At 44.0% G+C, this 20,588-nt stretch overlaps 1 protein-coding gene across 2 annotated transcripts in view; it reads right to left on the reverse strand.

The window, feature by feature from the left end:
- The window catches only part of TMEM132D (transmembrane protein 132D), a 596,330-nt gene that overhangs the window by 442,409 nt on the left and 133,333 nt on the right, over positions 1 to 20,588 (reverse strand). For both annotated transcript variants that reach the window (XM_070627303.1, XM_070627304.1), the window contains exon 2: positions 5,058 to 5,946. In XM_070627303.1, coding sequence (XP_070483404.1) covers positions 5,058 to 5,946 — 889 coding nt within the window. The remainder of the gene's footprint in view (positions 1 to 5,057; positions 5,947 to 20,588) is intronic.

The following is a 20,588-nucleotide window of genomic DNA, read 5'->3' on the forward strand; positions in this document are numbered from 1 at the left end:
ATATTATTTGATCCAAATGTCAACATTGCGAGGTTGAGAAACCCAAGCTAATCTACTGGATTATAACTCAAACTGTAAAAATAAATGTCCAGATGCCCTTATGGAAGTAAATAAATGATTGAATAAATAAATACAAAAGTGAGGAAGAATAAACAAATCTCACCTGCAGAATTCCAAATTGTTTACGTCGACTTATCACTCTCAAGGAGGTGGAGGGTAATGCCCCGCTCCACAACTGGGAGCTGTGGATAATCACTCCCTCCCAAAGAACACAGTATCGGGAGCAGGAAAAAGGCTACTTGGCAGTGGAGAACGTGGGAAGTACTACTCAAGCCCGGTGATCAAAGTCAACATCAACAGTGATACATCAGGTGGTAGCGTGCATCCTCGACACGATGTGATAAAAATGGCACTTTACCTCTGCGGACCCATTATTTCACTGTAATCATGAGAAAAACATCAGACAAACCCCAGCTAAGGGATGTCTTCAAAGTGTCTGAACAGTAAGTCTCAGAACTCTCAAGGTCATCAAAACAGAGAAAGTCTGAGAAGCTGTCATAGCCAACAGGAATTCAGGAGACATGACGACTAAATGCATGCGAGAACCTAAATGGGATCCTGGGACAGAAAAGGGGGCACTGGGTAAAAACTAAGGAAATGTGAATGAAGTATGGACTTTAGTTAATAATAATATTGGCACATTAATTGTGATACATGTACCATACTGATGTAAGAAGTTAATAAGAGGGGAAGCTAGCCATGGGGCACATGGGAATGCCCCGCACTGATGTCATAACTTTTTTGTAAATCTATATCTATTCTAAAATAAAAGGTTTATTGACAAAAGATGGAACCCCCTACTTTCTCTGTCTGCCTCTCCTTCCACTCTCCACTCCAGGCAACTCTATTAATCCCCACTAGACAACAAAGAGAGGCACGGTCCCAGGCGCCGATGTCATGGACATTTGTGGGTTTACAGATACCCAGCATCCATCCTCTTCCTAATAGCACCCGGTTTTCTCAGGAGGGAAGTGTCTCCTCCTGTGGGATGTGCTTTAGTGAAAGGTAATTCCAGGAACCCATTCTCATTATGGGAATGATATGGGGCCCCTCTCCTACCTCAACACAGACAGCACGTAGACATGTGAGCTGGTGGGAGCTCCTCGGGAGTCTGCACCTTTTGCAAGTATAGCAAGAACAGACGGTACTATTGAAGGGACTCATTGTGGGGGTGGGTGAGGGGTGCTCAGGGAGCAGGCTGTTGCATCTTCGCACAGGCATCCATCCTCTCTCAGACCACATCCATGCCAAGCCCGGGCCCCCTGTCTCACTAATTCTAGAGATCCACGACATACATCCAACAAGCCCTTTTATTAATTTCTTTCTTAAATTATCCAGACTGGGATGTATGGCCTGCAAGTAAGAACATTATTGGATACACCAGGACATATTTTACCTGGAACAGAATAAGAAGAGAATCTATTCTGGTCCAAGGCAAGTTCAAAGGCTATATCATTCAAGTGAGTTAAGCTCAGGGCCAATCTCAAACGATCACATTATTTCCTCAGAAGTGCAAAATCTCCTGCAAAGCAGGCTCCCCAAACCACCAAAGAACATCTTTTGTGCCTCATCAATCCCAGGCCCGCTTTTCCTCCTTGTCAAATATTCTCATTTCACCCTCCTGCTCTCTCCTTCATGACTCTCATCTTCGCAAGAATACTTGCTTGGTAGTAATGTCTTATTCAGAGATGGCCTCACAGCTGCCCACAGTGCTAGGCACAAGGGGTCTTAAATTCCTGAGCATTTAGCATTTAAAACTATAGAGACCTCAGCAAAGTATAGGTATTTGTTAATAATCAACAACGTGTTCATTCATTCATTCATTCAACCAATTTAAGACTATCTGTGACTTTGAGCAAAGCCCCTATTCGCCTGAGTTTTGTTGCACTGTTCTGAGCCTCCCCACCTGCATTTCCCGGAGAGCTCTGGGATTCCCTCACAATCAGCTCTGACGACCAGAACTTCTTTGAAATTGCTGTCCTGTGGGGACAAGGAAGGGAGGACTAGCTGGGGAGGATGCAAAAGAGAGAGCCGAGTTCTCTTCTCCTGCCAGACACATAATCAGGTGGTTAGAGACCTAGGATGTTTCTGAAATTGGCTCTCTGTTGGAGGAGCAGAGAGGACACGAGAACAGGCTCAAGTGCTGTGGGATGCTTCAGTTGTTCACTCGAAGGAAAACATTTTCTGGAATTCAAAGGGATCCTCCGATGCTCAGGGAATGAAAGCATTTTGCCTCTCTTCTTTTGTGGAGGTCTGCTTTGGAAGACACGAGCTACAGGAGAGGACAGAATTTATAAGACGACAAACAGCCCCATCCGGGCTTTCTTCTTCTCAAAGGTTAACGCACACACACACACAGGCACACATGCATATGCTCAGACACACACACAGCTATTTCTTCTAAACTGCTCTGACTGATCATTTGCATGGAAAAATTGGTTCCCAGAACAGAAGCCAACCCCCTGTGCATTAACCACAGCATCACCCTGAGATGACAGGCTCTGCAATTGCCAGGGAGGAGGCAGGAGGTGGCCAATCACAGTGGGCGAGGAGCTCAAACTGCAGCCGCAGCAGCATCCTCGATTTGGATGGGCTCCCTCCTGTTGGTGGCAGTTAATTTGGTCCCCTTTCCCCCTGGCCATCCTTAAGTAGCGATGGATGTCCTGCTGGCACCTGACCTATAAAACACGAGCCTACTTCTGAGGGTGTCAACACTGTCAACACAGAGAGTCTAGAAACAAAAGTTGCAATTTCAGAGAAAAGCACCCAAGCCTACGTGGCTGGATCCTTCAGGGTTATTTATAGCAGACGGCCAGATAGAGAAGACCCGTACTAATTCTGAATATTTGGAAGCCATGCTAAATTAGTGTCAAATTGACTTCATTAGAAAAAATAGACAGTTTTATTATTTTCTAATTATGAGAATTCAAACTAAGGGCTAATAACATTGCCAGATCCAGGTTTACCTCCAGCTGTTTTCATAAACAGGTAAGACTCATTTGTAATCAGAGCATTTTACGTATGCAGCAAGCACATTATTAATGCAAGCTTTTAAAGAGACAGTGTGCCACCTTACCAACTTACACATTCATGAAATAGTTACCTTATTGTTGTCTTAATTGGAAAACTGATCTTTTTTCTTTTCATAAATGTCTAATTGATGGACTCTGAACAAATACACTTTTACTATATAGCCAAAATTTTCAGATCTTTGACTTATAAGTGGAATCACCACATCTAGATGCTTCAAGCGTGCTTGTTTCCGACTCTGCAAAGATTTGGATCCCTTAGATTATGTAGCCCAGAAAGCAAATTTCTCTTGGCTTTGTCACAGCTGGCCAGTGATAGAGCTGCCCTCAGGTCTCTGACAAATGGGTGTAGTGTGTAATAGATGGTCATCGGATGCAAAGCTTTTTGTGAGGTTTAATATCACACATACAACTGCTTCCCAAAAAAGCTGGATGTAGTATCATCTCCTGGAGAGTTACAGCTGCAGGAGATTTTGATTTTCACCCTGGGTCCAGGAAATCAACAATCCGTAGTTGGCAAATGTAAAGGATGGCAGAGAGTATGAAATCGTGCGAGAATAAAGCTCCCCTTGTTCAAAACCTTTAGTTTCTAGCAGCAAAATATTTCTCTATAGAAGCAGCCATCTCCACAAAGAACATTACGTAAGACTGTTGAACCTGGAAAACAAAGCATGAAATGAGCCAACCATGCAGAGGGCCTGGGACCAGCTGAATCCAGGTCTGATCTCCAAAGGGAGAGGCAACGAGGCCTCAGTCCACAGACGTGTTTCTGTGCCCCAAATCCCTGCCGCTAATCCCCAGACACAGGATCAGCCCAAGCCAAAGCCAACCAGCAGCCAATTCAATCAGTAGATTAACGCTGGGCATTAGTTTCTGTTTCTTTAGTTAAGATTAAAAGGGAATTCCTGGCGCTGGGGCATAGTCAACTTAAATGTGCAAGATATAAGAAAAAAAAAATGACTCTTTTCCTAAGGTCACCCATCCCTTAACACAAACAAAAAGGAAGAAAGGAAGACAAAGCAGATATTACACCCAGATGGAGAGGGATGAGAGATCAGATCATTACTGGAGGAACTTTTAAACCCCACCTATAAAATGTGTCTCACAGCAACACTCCCGTTTCCAGGGGTCATAACACAAATCCTATTACACTGCACTTCAGATCAAGTTGCTGCATTAGGTAACAACGTTAGGACACGCTTAGGGACCCAGCAACACTTACACCAAACAGCTGTTAGAATCAACCTCGTCTCTGTTTAAAAGAAGTAGACAAAGCAACTATTCCCTGAAAATCCAAGCAAGCAGCTTCTCTTACATACTGCATTTCAAAGAGAAAACGAACCCATAATTCTTCCAAAGGACACACTAGTCCTTTTAAACGCCTTGTCTTTGCTAAATTCTTATACAAGACACTCAACAAATTCAACTGTTCTTCACATGTTACACGCTTTTATATTTTGAACACTAAGTTCTGTTTCCAGAGAGAAACAACATGATAAGTTTCAGGTTGATACCATATCTTGGAACTCACAGGTTTGGAATAGACTGTGAGTTGGCAAACGGTATCCTCCAGCCTTCCTGAGAACTGTTGCAACCTCATTTGCAGTCTCATTTCAGCTGTGAGCCATTTAACTATCTGATTCTGAAATGGTTCCTGTTGGGAGCCATTAGCATTCCTAAAACTTGTTGATAACACCCCAAGCAAAGGCAAAAGATGTAACATCAGCGTCCCCCTGGCAGTTCTGCGACCGCCTGGAAAATCAATTAATAAGAATATCTTCACCACCAAACTGCCAGCCCAGAACATCAAACAGGTCTCTATTTTACAGTGAAAATGGAGTCTGTAAAAATCGGGAGACCAGTTCTACTCTGGCCAGCGCTATCACAGCTCTTCAGATCAAACACTGGTTGCCTCAGAAGCATCCTGACCTTCGAGCTAGGACAGGGAGATACTCTGAACCAACTCACCTCAGTGTGAAGCGGTCCTCAGTGCAGTTTTTGGAGACAGCAACAGGAAAAGTCAGCACCTCTCCTTGTCGCACAGCCTTTGGCACGTAACGGATGGCCACGTTGTTATCCAGACGCAGCTCTCTCAGGGGAGGCCGGCTGTGGGTCTCGTACAGAAAAACGCTCCCAATCCTCTGCAAGGGAGGCCCCGACTCATCAAGGTCGTTGTGGCCTGTCCGAACCCCAGCGCCTGTCCTGGAATCCTCCTTGACACAGTCTCCTCGCTCGTCGCCCGGCTGCACGGTGTAGTAGAGCTCCACGGGGCTCCCCTCGGGCCGGTCCCCCGACTTCTTCCTCCCAGCCACCACCGTGGGGGGGCTGAACCAGCCAGCCAGCAGCTCCAGCTCGGCCACACACAGCCCCAGGTCCCCCTGCAGCCGGCAGCTGCCCCTCACCTCCCGGGTCTCCCGGAAAGCGAACACGCGCAGGCAGGGCAGCCTCTCCGCGGGGCTGTGGTCATCCCAGTCTCTGCCCACGACGTGGAACAGCACCTGCACCTTGGGCCGGCTCAGGTAGATCTTGTCCCGCAGGATGGAGGCCTTCAGCTTCCAGTTAAGAGAAAACTTGTTGGTGAATCCCAGCGGGTTGGAGGGCAGCATTAAGTCCTGGGGCACCACCTGCTCGATGGAGAAAGGCCCGTAGCTGGCATTCAGGACCGGGAGCCGCTTGGATTTGTAAATCAGAAAGGACTCCACACGGGACTGCAGGCTGGAGTTTCTCATGATATCCTGGTTGGCTTCTTTCAGGAAGAAGGACACGTCCGCATTGTTGATGTGGTACGTCACCGGGAGGTAGGTGGGCAGCAGAGAAAACCTCTGGATGCTCTCCAGGATCCCTCGGCTTTCCGTCACTGCCGGGAGGGAAGCAGAGGTGAGACGTTAGAAACTCCAGGGCAACATTATCAATATTTTGCACAGCTTTGTCCCCCTCATAATTGACTGCCTTGTCTTTGTACCAATTATGCAATCCTTTACCAAAATTTCTTACTTAAATCAACTCACTTTATATTAAATATATTTGTTTTAAAAACAACAATGCCACTGAAATAAGGAGAAAACCAGTATCATCTGCCATGTGTAGGAGTTGAGAATGCAAATAAATGATATTTTAACAAAGTAACATTTTTCATTCAACTAGTGGTCATGGTGCCTATAGGGCGTGATGGATTTATGCCTAAGACTTGCTCTCTTTTTGTTCAAAGGAGAAATCGTCATTAGAAAGGTCTTAAGAACATGCTAGAATCAAACAGAGAAGGACGTCAACTCAACCAGACGGCCGGAGATGGGAAACAGGAATAACTCTCTGAGCGTGGGGCTCGAGGCTGTGTCCATATTCTGCCTAACACGATTACATATTCCAGCCATATACACACGCCACACTAAAGGACACACTGACCCGTGAGAAATGATAAGACTCAGGGGCAAAAATAAATAAAGACGGGCAATCATAAATCACTTGGACATCGCACAGCCTCCTCGGGGGTAAGCTGAGAGATGGAGAGAGAACACCTTGGAAGGGTATGTTGGGAGAAGGCCTCCAGAAACAGAGATGACCTGACCACATCATGTCAAGTGCAAGTGTGCAAGGCACACACCCCGTCCCTAGAACCTACGAATCGAGGCCAGAACGTCACTTTGTGAACACTCTCTTGACACCAATGCCCAGAAAGCTTCCTCCTTTGTTCCTTACTGTACACACCCCTTCCTCAGGGGGAAAAAAGTCCAATATGTTACTTTTACAGTGTGCCTTGTATTCTGTAAGAAAAACACAAACAAGGAAATTACATGACGCAGGAACCAATTTAACTAGTTTTAGAAATGGAAATTATTGGCTTTGGGAACACGGACTTTCCAGGCAAAGCTCCACAAGTCATACGGAAGCCCTTCTCATTAGGAGTCACATAACTATCTCTGGTTATTCTGCAATAAAAGCAACTCCCGCCCTGACATTCATTGTGCTGACCTGTTTCAAAGGCCCACATGAACACATTTTCCCATGCATAACGCCCCCCTGAGTCTGGACAGTTGTCTGTGAGCAAAGGAGAAAGGAACAAACTCAGAGAAGGGGGTCCTGACGATGGCTTTGCAGGATAATAAGCAAGTAACAGACCCTTTGCCTCTCATGGCTGGTCCATAGAATGAGGGCGCTGACCAGAGCATCAAGGCCTCGTCTAGTTCCAACAGTGCAGTGAGCTATGCTGCATCCCATTTCACTTCTGGACAAGAAGCCCATTTGACACATGTATCCGTCCTGAATTTATAGACAGCCCTGAGGGAAAACTCCTCAATTCAATGGCATGATCAAACTCAGGCCAGGCCAAGCCCCAGCTAAGGATTAGCGCTTGTATTGTGCTGAACCATTTGAAACTGCTGATACGTGAGCAGTTTTGACTGACCCGGGCAGCGATTTCACACGGTTCAACCTAATAAATAGGAATATTTCTTTTTCTAAAATCAAAATAACATAGATGTAACAAGAGACTTATTCCTTAACAGGATTATATTTTTAAAACTTTCTGGAAGTCACTCAGGATTTATATTTTCAATAAGCTTGTATTTCCACGTGTGTGTTTTAGTGAGAACAAAGAACGAGCACTGAGCTTTCTGCTAACGTGGTGGGTTGAAGGTTTCTGCGTCATCCCTTTCTCTGGGTGCCTGCTCCCGTCACCCCTCAGGCTGCATCACAGAAGTCCGTTCTCTGGAATGCTGCCCTCGACAGCGTGATTCTGGGTTGTAATCCCCATCGATGTCCTTCTGTGTTGGCCATACTCCCCTATCACAGGATTTTATGCTCAGCTGTAATCCCCCTGATGCTCCAGTGGGTTAATATGCAAGTGAGCAGAGATGACATATGGGCCTTTTCTCCATTTTTTCAGAGTCCTTAGGAGAGCACCTGGCCAATATTAGGTTCTCAATAAATACCTGATAAATGCATGAATGAATCAACAAATGAATTATGCTTTTAATATTACAAAGAGAAGATTATCTTCTTACATCAGGATTTCATATGCTGTCTTCTTTGCTGCCATCACTCTATAGTTAGAATCCTTGAGCCTTTTGTCCCATTAAAGAGAGCCCCATGTTATCTTAGAAAGAAGGGACTAAGGAAGACAGGAGCCTCTCTACGCAAGGAGCTCCCTGAAAGACCCCATCGATGACCCAGTGTTCCCCAATTCTTAAGTAAACCTTGGCGCTGTTCAGAATATTACCCTGAGCTGCCATCACACCAGCTTGTCATTCATTCTAGAAACCACCAAAGCCAAATAATCAAGTTCTAGATAGTTAAACATTAATACTAGACACCAGGCTCTGTGAACTTTCCTGTAGAGCATGACCCCTACTACACGAGGACACCAAACTTCATTATGCAACTAATTATGTATTCCAAGGGCAATGGCTTTGGGTCCTCTGACTCTATTCTGGAAAGCAATAAGGGGTCACTGTGAACGTCATTCGAAGGGAAGTAATTTCTAAGCTTTATTCCACAAATAGCTTATTTGTCTTTTTGCCTGGTATCTGACCTAAATGTTTATTGCTTAAAAATGCCCCAAGCTGACCTAAAGCTACTGTTACTTCCTTTTTATTTCTTTTATTTTCTACAAAACTACAAAAATAATGCCAATTCTGTTCCACAATGCACAGAACGGACTGAGAAGAACAACTCATTACCCTCGAACCCCCACAGGGGTGGCTACCGCAACGTAAGAACACCAATTCCACATAAAAATGAGCATGGTGTTAAGCAACAGAAAAGCTGGGCGTGGTGACTCTCAGTTAATAATCCATTAAGAAAAAAAGTTACATTTGATTTTGCTGTCAGGCTTTCAACATTCATTTGAGGGAAAGTGACATGTTTACATCCTTAGGCCACTCAGTGGCCTCAGAAAGATTTCATATCAATTTCAGTATTTTTGAAAAGATAATTTTGCCTAAATAATACTTTTAAGAAATATGAGGAAGATGGCAATTTGAGCACAGACCTTTAAGTTTTCCCGAGTGGTCCCACAAATAATAATATAAAAGACAACAAAATTGAGAATTAAGCCAAAGAAGTACTACATTTAAAAAAAACACTTAAAAAATTGATTGTTAAAGACGGCAAATTAAGACCACGTATTTACATACTCCTCCACACAAAAATCCTCATGAAATGGCATACAACAAAAAAAAGAAAAAAGTGGTGTAATTTTGGAAAGCAAGTAGAATGAAATGATCAGTCTTGATGAACTTCTAAAGGACAGCAGACGGGATGAATTTGCCTCACATAGTGGTCATTTGGTAATTGTATACTCAGTTTTTCTATAGAATCTCTTATTTTTGTCTGCTTTATTTGTCAGTTTCCGAGAAGAGTGTTAGTGTTTCTCCAGATGGTTCTGGAATGGTTAGCATCTTCATTCCAAGGAGCTGACTCATATCTGTCTTCCACATGTTGGGTGGCACAGAAAGCATCACGACCATTATATTTTCTTGTGTGTTATGTCTCCTGTTGTCAATAAAAAAAACTCTCCTTTTGTCCTTTCTAATGCTTTGCTTTGAATTGTATCTTTTTCTGAAATTAATACTGACTTTGTAAGCATTTTCTTAGCACGACTTTTTGCCTGCTTTTATTCTCGGTGATTCTGTGTCACTTTCCTTCAGTGTCAAATCTCAATAGATTTCGATTGTGAGCTTTGCTTTATGGCTGTGTTTGGATTTATTCCTGCTATCTTATTTTATGCTTTAAATTTCCCACAATTGTGTGGTGTTGGGTTTTTTTTTTTCATTTCTTCTCTTTGATGTGTGGTTTTTTTCTTTCTAGTGGTTGGAAAATATTACAGAAGGTCTTTATTGTCAAGAAAAAATGTGCAATCGATTTGACTAATGAATAAGCAGAAAAATATATAAATTTAAACAAAGCTGTAACCTTATTATCACGGAAAAATAATCTGGAATTTCTATTTAATAAGTCCAAAAGAAGGAATTTTAACTCCACTCCATTCCTCCCCCTTAAACTTCACTGAAAACAACAATAAAACATTACATAAAGGAGAGATAAATTTTCATCTCCAATAAAATAAGAATGCAGTCCAAACCTCAAAATCACAAAGAATCTCCAGCTTAACAGGAATGGGACGGCTTTCCTCAAGAGCGAGTGAAGGTCTCTTCGCTGCACAGACGGGTCTAATTTGCTGAGGGCCACAAACCCAAGGATGTCGCAGACACCCCACTACAGCTGGGTTTGATAGGGAAACCCTGCTGACAATTCCTGTTCCTGTGACCGTGCCTCTGGTCAGCGAGAGTGTCCGAGATGAGGAGAGGGAAAGCAGTCATCAGCAAATGGCTTTGCAGAGAGCTGGGACACACAGGACATCTTCTCAGCTACGCTCAGTTCATGACAGATCCAGACTGAGAGACGTGCCTTAGGAACTTGGACTAGAGGGTGTTCAAGACCATTGTGGAAACTAATAAAAGAAACGTAACTAACCAGGAGTTGAGAAGGTCTGTAGAGGGAGCTCTCACACCCCATCACCATCATCAAGTACACCAAACAGGAACCATCTTCTACAGGAGGTAAAACTACTTCCCTACTGAAAGGAGACTTCTCTCCACACCTGGCTACAGCCCAGCCAATGAGAAACCCCACAGCTCAGCCAATGAGAAATGCCACAGCTCAGCCAATGAGAAACCCCACAGCTCAGCCCATTAATGAGAAACCCCACAGCTCCGCCAATGAGAAACCCCACAGCTCCGCCAATGAGAAACCCCACAGCTCCGCCAATGAGAAACACCACAGCTCAGCCAATGAGAAATGCCACAGCTCAGCCAATGAGAAACACCGCAGCTCAGCCAATGAGAAACCCCACAGCTCAGCCAATGAGAAACCCCACAGCTCAGCCCATTAATGAGAAACCCCACAGCTCCGCCAATGAGAAACCCCACAGCTCCGCCAATGAGAAACACCACAGCTCAGCCAATGAGAAATGCCACAGCTCAGCCAATGAGAAACACCGCAGCTCAGCCAATGAGAAACCCCACAGCTCAGCCAATGAGAAACCCCACAGCTCAGCCAATGAGAAACCCCACAGCTCAGCCAATGAGAAATGCCACAGCTCAGCCAATGAGAAACCCCACAGCTCAGCCAATGAGAAATGCCACAGCTCAGCCAATGAGAAACCCCACAGCTCCGCCAATGAGAAACCCTACAGCTCAGCCAATGAGAAACCCCACAGCTCAGCCAATGAGAAACCCCGCAGCTCCGCCAATGAGAAACCCCACAGCTCAGCCAATGAGAAATGCCACAGCTCAGCCAATGAGAAACCCCACAGCTCCGCCAATGAGAAACCCCACAGCTCAGCCAATGAGAAACCCCACAGCTCAGCCAATGAGAAATGCCACAGCTCAGCCAATGAGAAACACCACAGCTCAGCCAATGAGAAACCCCACAGCTCAGCCAATGAGAAACACCGTAGCTCAGCCAATGAGAAGCCATTGCCTCTCTGAACTATTACTTTCCCCCAATGGGCCTTCCTTTAGAACAGCCCCGCCCTCTCCTCCTTTCCTCTATAAAAGCAGCTCTCCTTTGTTCTCTGGATTTGCCTATGGTTTGCCATAGCGTGCACAGCCAGAGTTGTAATTCTTTTGGCTATTCGGAAATAAACTCATTTTGAGATAAAATAACATGCAAATTTGCTTTTGAACTTGACACCAAGGACCCAAAGTTCCTAACGTCTTCAGCTCACTCTCCTTGTTCTTTCCAGCTACTGGGTATGGATGGCTGCCCCCATGCAGAGATTAATAATCAAAAGTCAAACCTCCCACCTTCCACCCAACACCTAACACATTCTCAGCTGCTGAGCTGCACTTCATCCAGAAAACAGACGCCCCTGAGAGGAGCTCTCCCACCTTCTTTCCAGCAAATCTGCCGACGACTGAACTCTTGCTACCCTTCTTTGCTAATTATAATAAAGGGTCGCCATTCCCTTCAAAAACCAATCCTTAACGTCCTGCAGCTTTTCCCCCTCAAACTTCTGCCTCATCTGTTTCTCTCTCTTAACTGGGTAACTCCCCTCAGTTTAAAAATATGGTATACTCAAACAACAAAAACAAAGAAAACTCATGCTTGATTCCAAATCCTCTTCTATCTAGCATTTCATGCCTCTGCTCCCCTTTATATACATGTAAATGTATATATACACTATTATAAATGTACACATAGACATGTTTATATTTATGCCAATGATGGTAGACAGCTCTTTGCACATGCACCCCCTCCCCACCGTTGTCTATGGTCACTGCAGTAGTCTAAATAATACCTCCCTCCAAAGATACTCACAACATTACCCCAGGAACCTGTGAACATGTTACCCTACATGGCAAAGGGGCTTTGCAGCTGTGATTCTGCTAAACTTTATGAGATGTGGACAGTATTCTGGATTAACCAGGTAGCCCCACTGTAATCACAAGGGTCTTTATAAGAGGGTGGCAGGAGGTCAGAGAGGAGAGAAAATGATTCTTGCTGGCTTTCAAGATGAAGGAAGGGGCCATGAGCCAAAGGAATGTAGGCAGCATCCAGAAGCTGCAGAGGCAGGGAAACTGACTGTCCTGGGAAGCCCCAGAAGGAACGTTGTCCTGGGAACCAATTTCATACTTCTGACCTCATCGCATTTCTCTTTTAATAACTGGAAGTGTCATTTCTGTTGTTTTGTACAGTATTATTTTCTTCCTTTTGTAGATAAGGAAAGTGAGAGTCAAAGGGATCAAGAACTTGACCAAGGTCACACAACTAGCCAGTGCCCACGCTGGGACTTGGTGGGGGGCTAGCTCGATGGCGTGCTGCAGCTGGCAGGGGCAGACTCAAAAGCTGATTCTCCACGTCTTCCAGCTCCACGTGCCGTGACTTCGGGGGCGTAGATTCCAGTCACCCACGGTGGGAGAATTTACACTACAGAAACTGGCAAACCTACAAATCAGAGCCAGTTGTTAAACGCTGGCCCTGTTGGCCTGCTCCCTGGGTTTTTATTCTCCGCACTCCACTCTGATCCTATCACTTTTTTTGTTATTATTGAAAAGATTTCTTTGGCTCTCCAATGGCTCAATGGAAAATTCATATTCTATAGCTAAGCATTCAAAACCTTGCCATATTTACAGCTATCCACCCTTTCCAGCCTCAGGATCTCGCTATCGCACTGCCCTTAACCTATGCTCCCATGTCTGCGCGATATTTTTTGACTCTGTTTTCTCCTCGGGTAGGTAGCAAATTCTGCTTTGTACTGCAGCTAAGTGAGTTTGTTTCCCCCGCCCAATTATTTATTTAATAATTACATTTGCTTTCTTCTAGACACTGTTTTATATGCTCGAGAATGATGACTGTACTTAATATTTCTAGCAATCCCATGAGTTAGGTGCTTTTTGTCATCCTTACATCGCAATGAAGACACTGAGATTCAGAGTGGTTAAGCGACTTGTCTAAAGTCACACAGGTAGTAGCTGGCAGAGGCAGGATTCAAACCTAACAGGGTGGGTCCTTTACCACTGAGCAATGTGACCCTCAAGGAGTGATTCGAAGCCCTATTTTGTTCATCTTTCCATGTTAATCATGTTTTCCCCAGAATGTGGGATGAGTATCCAGTGGGATCGTGCTTGATAATTCCAGTGGTACGCAGAAGCATGTATGTTTTAAACCGTAATTAGCTATGCATCTCTCTTGACGAATATGGGAAGCAGTATAATTCCCACATCAAGGCTCAGATTCATGATTATCATCGCTCAGGCTGACGCTGACGTAGGTACTTTGTGGTGACTGTCTCCATTGGCTGCATGAATTACAGGTGCAGGGCTGGAAGGACAGGCGGCTGCCGCAAAGCTGGGAGACGACATGTGGGATGTCCCAGGACCAAGCGCAGAGCTGGACACATTTGGGGGCTTATGACATACTCTTTAAGTGAAAAAATGTTAGCTCCCGGGAAGCATGCAGGTTGTTCTTTGGGATCTCTGTCAATAAAAGGATGCTTTTAGAGGACCCTGAAAAGAACAGCACCCCCGCCCCATCCATAGCACAGCACTTGGAGTAGGAGGCAGGTCCTGAGATGGAGATGAACATGTTGCCCTTACACACGTTGTTCGTACTTTGCTTCTAAAACATTGAATGTGACATGTCAGATATTTCAGAGGGGAATGAGCCCTCATTTCTCCAGCACATTTTCATACCTCGAATGATTCAGGAAACTGGTACTTTACCAGCAGCCTCGCAAAGGAGCATGACGACTACAGAACAGAGCCAGTGGCAGATGTAGCAGCCCTCCGCAGAGATGTCGGCGTGAGAAGCACTCCAGCTTAAGGAGGAATGTGTTATGAGAAATGTGTTTGGAGGCCATGAAGTTATCTTAAAAGCCAGATACCTTTCTGTCTTTATTCATCCATCATGTCATTCGTGGCATGAATATTTGTGCAGAAACTGTCCTAGGTGCTGGAGAGACAGGATCAAACAGGACGAGCATGTTCCCTATCCTCAGGAGGCTGACACCCTAGTGAGGGGACAGATTAAAACACAAGTAAAGAAATACACCCATGTAATGTAATTTCACACAGGACTAAGTGCCATGAAGGAAACTAAAGCAGGGTTAGGAGATTGAAAGTAGCCTGGCCAGTCAAGTCTTCAATGGAGACAGCGAGAGGCTGTGTGGAGAGCTATATGTTCCCACATGTATGAATCATATTCAGTCCCGTCAGTCTTTACATCTCACTAGCTAAATGCAAAATCCTGGAAATTAGATGAAAATGCAGTCTCAAACAGGGATTCTCCACCCCAGCACTATGAGGATAATTCTTTGTTGCCAGAGGTTGTCCTGTGCATTGTTGAATATTTATCAGCATCCTTGACCTCAGCCCACTAGATGCCAGTAGCATGCCCCTGCCCACTTGTGACAATCATAAACATCTCCAGACATTGACAGATGTCCCCAGGGTAGAGCTGACAGATAAACACAGGGCACCCATTTAAATGTGGATTCCGGAATAACTAGGAATATTTTTTTCAGTGTTAAGTATGTCTCAAATACGGCATGGGACATTCATTGTTTATCTGAAAATCAAATCTCACCAGACATTCTGTATTTGTATTTACTATGTCTGGCTACCCTAATCAGGATGCAAAGTCGCTCCTGTTCGACAACCACCGCTGCAGTTTTACAATTCAGGAGACTGCATGCATGTGTGCCACATATGTATGTATGTATGTATGTAGGCATGCCTGCCATCATGGGTAGCATGGTAAAAGGCCACATCAAGTGCTCTGACCATCCAGACTGGCAAAGGCACGATTGCAACTGACCTTCCAGACGAAGTGAGTGTGGAAGACCCACAATATCAGGGTCTGATATTATCAGATTCTGAAAAAAGACACAAAAGTCATGCCACGTTCGACATGATATACTTTTCCTTACAGAACTGACAAAGAGTTTTTAAAATCACAATGAACAGCGCTATCCACAGTTCAGTCACAGCTACACTGTCATCCAGGGCTCGTGTGGAAGCATAACGAGCGTCATATTTCCAGGAGATGACCTGACAATATCTAAGAGAAGTCTGGGATTCCCTTGCTCTCTGCCCCTTTCACTGCGTGCCTTGGAATCTATTCCTAGACATGAAAAGACAAAGACACGCTCACGAAAGTTTCTATTATACGAATGCTCAATGCAGCATCAGGCTTAAAGTTTAAAAAAGAACCACAAACTGAGTATCAAACAAAAAATATATATAACTACCCCACACCTATTATAATGTGTATCCCTTCTCCCTGGCATCTTGGCTCCTTAATATCTTGTCTGCCTCGATAGCTCTCTGATGCCTTAAAGCATATATTTTGTTGTATTATTCAGCTTTACTACTCGGTAGGAAGTTTGGTCTCGTAGCCTCAAGCAAATATCACATAATTTATTATTGATAGGATAAAAATGAGGATGTTTAGTTTATACTACAAAAATGCATATCACACTTCCTCAAATCTAAGATCCCATTAATTTTAAAATAAACCATTATTTTATGTACCACGAAAAGATGAAACTAAGACACAAAACTTTTTATCACTTATAACTTTTATTTTATACTTATTAAAATTTTATTTAAAAGTATTTACACGTAGAAGTGATGGAAATATGAACAAGTATGACCAGAGATAGCAATGTGAACTAAATCATAACTGATTTCAGGACTCTAAGAATTTTAAGATGCCAAGGATCGTAAGATGCATTCTGATTTCAGAGATATTGTATATAAAAAGAAAGTCTCGGTATCAATGAAATGCAGTATATCCACAGGGTGGGCAGACTGAAAGAAAGTACGCTAAATGTAAATAAGAGTCGTATCTACTAGTGGGATCTGGGGTGTTGATTTTCTCCTTAAGCTTTTTTCCCTAAATTATCCTATTATCTCTAAAGATCATTGATTATTTTTAATTAGAAGTATGTATTATGTGCAAAAATCTCTTGCTCATTCTACCTATCTAGCTGGATTTTGCAATGTCTTTTTGGTGATCACTTTTAAAACTTGCGTTTGAGGCAGACTAGGCAAGGAGAGAGAGAGGGCTTGACAGTGCTCTTGCAGCCTACGTTCCTTCTTCACATTTTTCTTCGCTGGCTCCTCCTCATTGTCTCAACCTCAAAATGTCGGGACGCCCCGAGCCTGGTCCTCAGACTTCCTCACTGATGCCCTTGGTGATGTCATTTACCTTCTAGGCTTTAAATTCGCATCTCCGGACTGGATCTCTTCTTCGAACAACACCCACACATCCATCCTCCTTCTCAACTCCTTCTCTTGGAGATCTCATAGGCATCCACACTTCACATGCCCAAAATATAACTCCTTATTGGTCCCCCAAAAATCCTCTCCTCCTGCAGTCGTCCCCATCTCAGAAAATGCAACTTCATCCATCCAGGATCATTGACAAAAAACCTAGACATGTCACTCCTCTCTTCCTTTCATAGCCCATATCCAACCATAAGCATAAGCCCTTGGCTCTACCATAAAAATATATCTAGAATCTGAACTCTTCTCTCCATCTCCACGACCACTCTCTATCAGTCAGGGTCCCAAAGAAAACACTCAACCTTCCAAAAATGGTAGTTGGAGAGATTTTTAAATGGGGTTACATAAAGATGGGGGCAGAGCTAAAGATGCACGCTGAGCTAGCAACAGAGTTAAAGCAATGCATTCCTGGGTTTGAAAGGACACATGGAGGGAGCAGGTACTGGATGGCTGTGACAGGAGCAGAAGGAGAGGGCTTCTCAGCGGAGCTGTGGTCCTCAGTAGAGAAATACGGCCTCTGCCAACCCACGCCCTCTCCCCTGAACTTTGACCTCCTGCCATTGCCTTCTAATAGCCAAATCCAAGCAGAAGCCAGAGAGCAAGAGAGCCGGCCAACGCAGTTCATAAATGTCAGCATTTCAGGGTGCAGAATAGGGAGGAAGAGGGGCAAAGACTGAACCTGAAGGACAGAAAGTGAATATGCAGGACACGACTTTGAACCAAACCACCACCACCTGTCACTTGGATTACCGCGACAGCCTTCTGTCAACCTGCTTCCACCTTTGCCCCTTATAGTATAGTATATATACCACATAGCATACTTCATATTATGATATATCATATAGCATTCGTGCATTATATATTGCCTAGTATATTGTATATTATATAGTATACAGTATATGGTATATGTGGAGAAATATAGCAGCCAGAAGAACTCTGTTAAAATACAATGCAGTCAACCTTTCCTCTGCAGAAAGTCTCCCGAAGGTTTACTCAGGGAAAGTTCTGAAGTCCTTATGAAATCCAAAAGACTCCACAGGATCTCGCCCAACACCTCTCTGCCCTCACCCACGGCCACCCTCCCCCTCCTCCTCCAACGTGCTGACCACCTTCTGCCCCAGGGTCCTGGAACTTGTGGGATGGTCCTGGGATGGTCCTTCGGGAAGTCTTGCTCCCTTCCTTCTTGTTTATCTCATCTCAAGTGTCACCTCCATAGGCCGCCTTCACTGTCCCCTGTATATAAAATAGCACACTCCCCTCCTTGACTCTCCTCCTCTCCTTCATGGCTTCACTTTTGCCATCTCCTTGTCTCATGTCACCCTCTAACATAGTACACAACTGTCTTATTTTATGTGCAAGATATACATATACATATATATATATATATATCTATCTCCTCCCCTTTCACACAGGAGATATTCAGTAAGCATTAATTGAATAAAGAAATCTTTCTCTATATATTGGCTTTATATCATTTGTTATATATAAATATATATATATTTATTTGTTATATATATATATTTGTTATATATTATATAAATTATATAATATATAACAAGTTTGACATATATATTCATATATATATATAACTGTTTATATGTTCATGGCCGAAACCATGACAGTTACTTGAAGGCAGGGACTTTGACAATTTGCCCTGTTCACTGTTGTGTCTCCATTATAATATGAATGCGTGTGTGTGAGTGTGAGAGTGAGTGTGTGTGTGTGCTACATAACGATGTTCTGGTCAACGACAAACTACATACGTGCCGGTGGTCCCGTAAGATCAGTACCAGTCAGCCCAGCTGTGCAGTAGCCACCCCATCTGGGTCTGTGTAAGTGGACCCTGTGATGTTTGCACAACAACGAAATCGCCTAACGATGCAGTTCTCAGAACGTTTCTCTGTTGTTAAGCGACGCATGGCTCTATGTATATGAATTAATATATTCATATATATCATGACTTTATATTTATAAAGTGAATGAAAATATGAAGATAATAGGTAAGTGTTGATATGATCCTTTCAATCAAAGTCACAGGACTGTGTTCAGAATGACACAAGTCCAGGACTTCGTTCACTTTTGAGCTTCAGAATTTCAGACCACCTTGCAGAGCATCTAAGACAGCCTTCCGCTCATCCTGAGAGGCCCTTTATTTCATGAGTACACTTAGCAGGGCCCAGTGGCAGGAACAAAAAGTTACTCTGCAAAATCTATCTTCATCTTTATTTATAACGATAGGACCTCAATTTTAATTAGGACCAGCTGCCTTGGATAAAACTATATTTTCAAGACCCTCTGCAGGTGGGAGTAGACATACGCCTAATGTTAAGCCCATTACTGCCCAGTAGAACTTTCAATGATCATGAAAATTTCTTTATCTGTGCTGTTCAGTGCAATGGCCAGGAGCCACTTGAGCAGTTGAAATACAGCTAGTGCTACTGAGAAACTGACTTGTTAAATTACATTTAATTTCAATTAACTGAAGCTGAAATTTAACTAGCCTCACGGGGTGAGCGGCTTGCACACAGGACAGCTCTAGTCAATGAGATGTAAGCAAAATGGTTTATGTAATTTGCAAGGAGCAACGACCCCTCCCCTCCCTTCCTTCCTGCTGGGTGGAGAGCAGGCACCAGGGCTGAAAACGCAGCAGACATCTGGACCTTGAGGGGGAGGCGCATGACGCAGAGAGAAGAGGGAAGGGGTCTGGGTTCCAGAGACCTTAGTGCCATTAGCTTGAAGGTTTATGGGACACAGAATGAACTGCCATTTTGTTTCAGCCACTGTTGTTTTGCAGTTGCTGTTATTCACAGCTGAAGCTGATCCTAACTTCCAGAGAGAGTCATATTTTCCTGAACTCCATCTTCTAGCAAGAGACCTCCAGGTGTGGTCCTCACACTGCAGCATCAACATCGCCTGGGAACATGACAGACATGCAAATTCTCAGGTCCCACCGCAGACCCACTGATTCAGCCACTGGGGTTGGGGCTCAGCGGTGTTTGCTTTCACAATCTCCCGAAGGATTCCAATATGTGCTAAAGATTGAGAACCACTATTCGAGCAAATTTCCACCAAAATGGTTCTCCTAAGTCGAGTGACGTGTACACATGCATTCATGACTTCATGCGCACATGAAAATCTATTTGCAGAAGTATTCTTTCGTATTTGTTTAAATGTAGATACCCCTTATCCCAGAATTGTTTTTCCTTACTAAAAAGTTGCAAGATTTACTTCAAATAATGTGTGTGCAAGAGCTCATGCTTTTAGGAAGAAGGAGGGAGGATAAATCCAATGCAATCTTTTAAAAATGTGACCAGCCAGGCAGGCCAGACAATCTGATAAGCAGGGCTGGCGCCTGTCTCACCCAGCCTGTTTCACCTGAGCTTCTGCATACAAATTCCACAGCTACAACTCCGAAGGTCTCAGCTGGTAACTATGGCTGAGGGAGGTGTGTGCCTTCCGGCAACAGTTTTGAGATTGCAAAGAATCAAACACAAAGAAACAAAGCTCTCTTCCTTTCATTGAGGGCAACACTTCTCACACTTTGCTCTGCCTCAGAATGACTTGGAGGAGGCCGCCTGACCCACAGAGCATCTGATTCAGTGCGTCTGGGGTGAGACTCAAAAATTTGTATTCTAGCAAGTGATGCTGATGCAGCTGGTCCAGGGACCACGCTTTAAGAATCATTTACTTAGTGCATCCCTATGCCTGGAAA

This window comes from Equus przewalskii, chromosome 7 (genome assembly GCF_037783145.1).
Source record: "Equus przewalskii isolate Varuska chromosome 7, EquPr2, whole genome shotgun sequence".
NCBI lineage: Eukaryota > Metazoa > Chordata > Mammalia > Perissodactyla > Equidae > Equus > Equus przewalskii.